Source organism: Eimeria mitis, genomic scaffold (genome assembly GCF_000499745.2).
Source record: "Eimeria mitis Houghton genomic scaffold, Emh_scaff951, whole genome shotgun sequence".
Classification (NCBI taxonomy): Eukaryota; Apicomplexa; class Conoidasida; order Eucoccidiorida; family Eimeriidae; genus Eimeria; species Eimeria mitis.
Window position 1 is genome coordinate 429 of NW_013577026.1, and position 568 is coordinate 996.

Consider the following 568-nt stretch of genomic DNA (forward strand, 5'->3'; position numbering starts at 1 on the left):
AGCAGCAGCAGCAGCAGCAGAAACACGACGGGCTGTCTGCTGCTGCAGCAGCGTCAATAAACCCAATACAAATGTCTCCTCCTGCTGCGGACGATGCTGTAACTGCTGCAGCAGCTGCAGAAGCAGCAGCAGCAGCAACAAAAACAACAGCAGCAGCAGCAGCACACAGCAGCAGCACCACACGCAGCATCAACCGCAACATTAAATCATAGGAGACAGAAAACCACTCAGCCCTGCCTGCTGCTGAAGGCAGCAACAACAGCAGCAGCAGCAGCAGCAGCAGCAACAGCAACAGCAGCAACAGCAGCAGCAGCAACAGCAGGCCGAGCTCAGCCCCTTCATATGCAAGCAGCAACTCATCGAGCAGCGTACAGACGGAGACAATAGGGGGCGGAGAAACAGAACAAAGAAAAAAATAAAAAAAAAGAAAAAAAGAGGAAAAAAAACGAAATAATAAAAGAAAGAAAAATAGGAAAAATAATAAAAAAAAGAAGAGAAAGCAGAAGAGAACGACTAAAAAAAAGAATAAAAAAAAAAAAAAAAAAAAAAAAAAAAAAAAAAAAAAAAA

The 568-nt window shown here is 43.8% G+C and overlaps 1 protein-coding gene across 1 annotated transcript in view; it reads right to left on the reverse strand.

Moving 5' to 3' along the window:
• Positions 1-201: 201 nt before the first annotated feature.
• The window catches only part of EMH_0025980 (uncharacterized protein), a gene marked incomplete at both ends in the record, with an annotated part of 5,432 nt that continues 5,065 nt past the window's right edge, over positions 202-568 (reverse strand). Inside the window, one exon of the mRNA XM_013502552.1 lies at positions 202-243. Coding sequence (XP_013358006.1) covers positions 202-243 — 42 coding nt within the window. The remainder of the gene's footprint in view (positions 244-568) is intronic.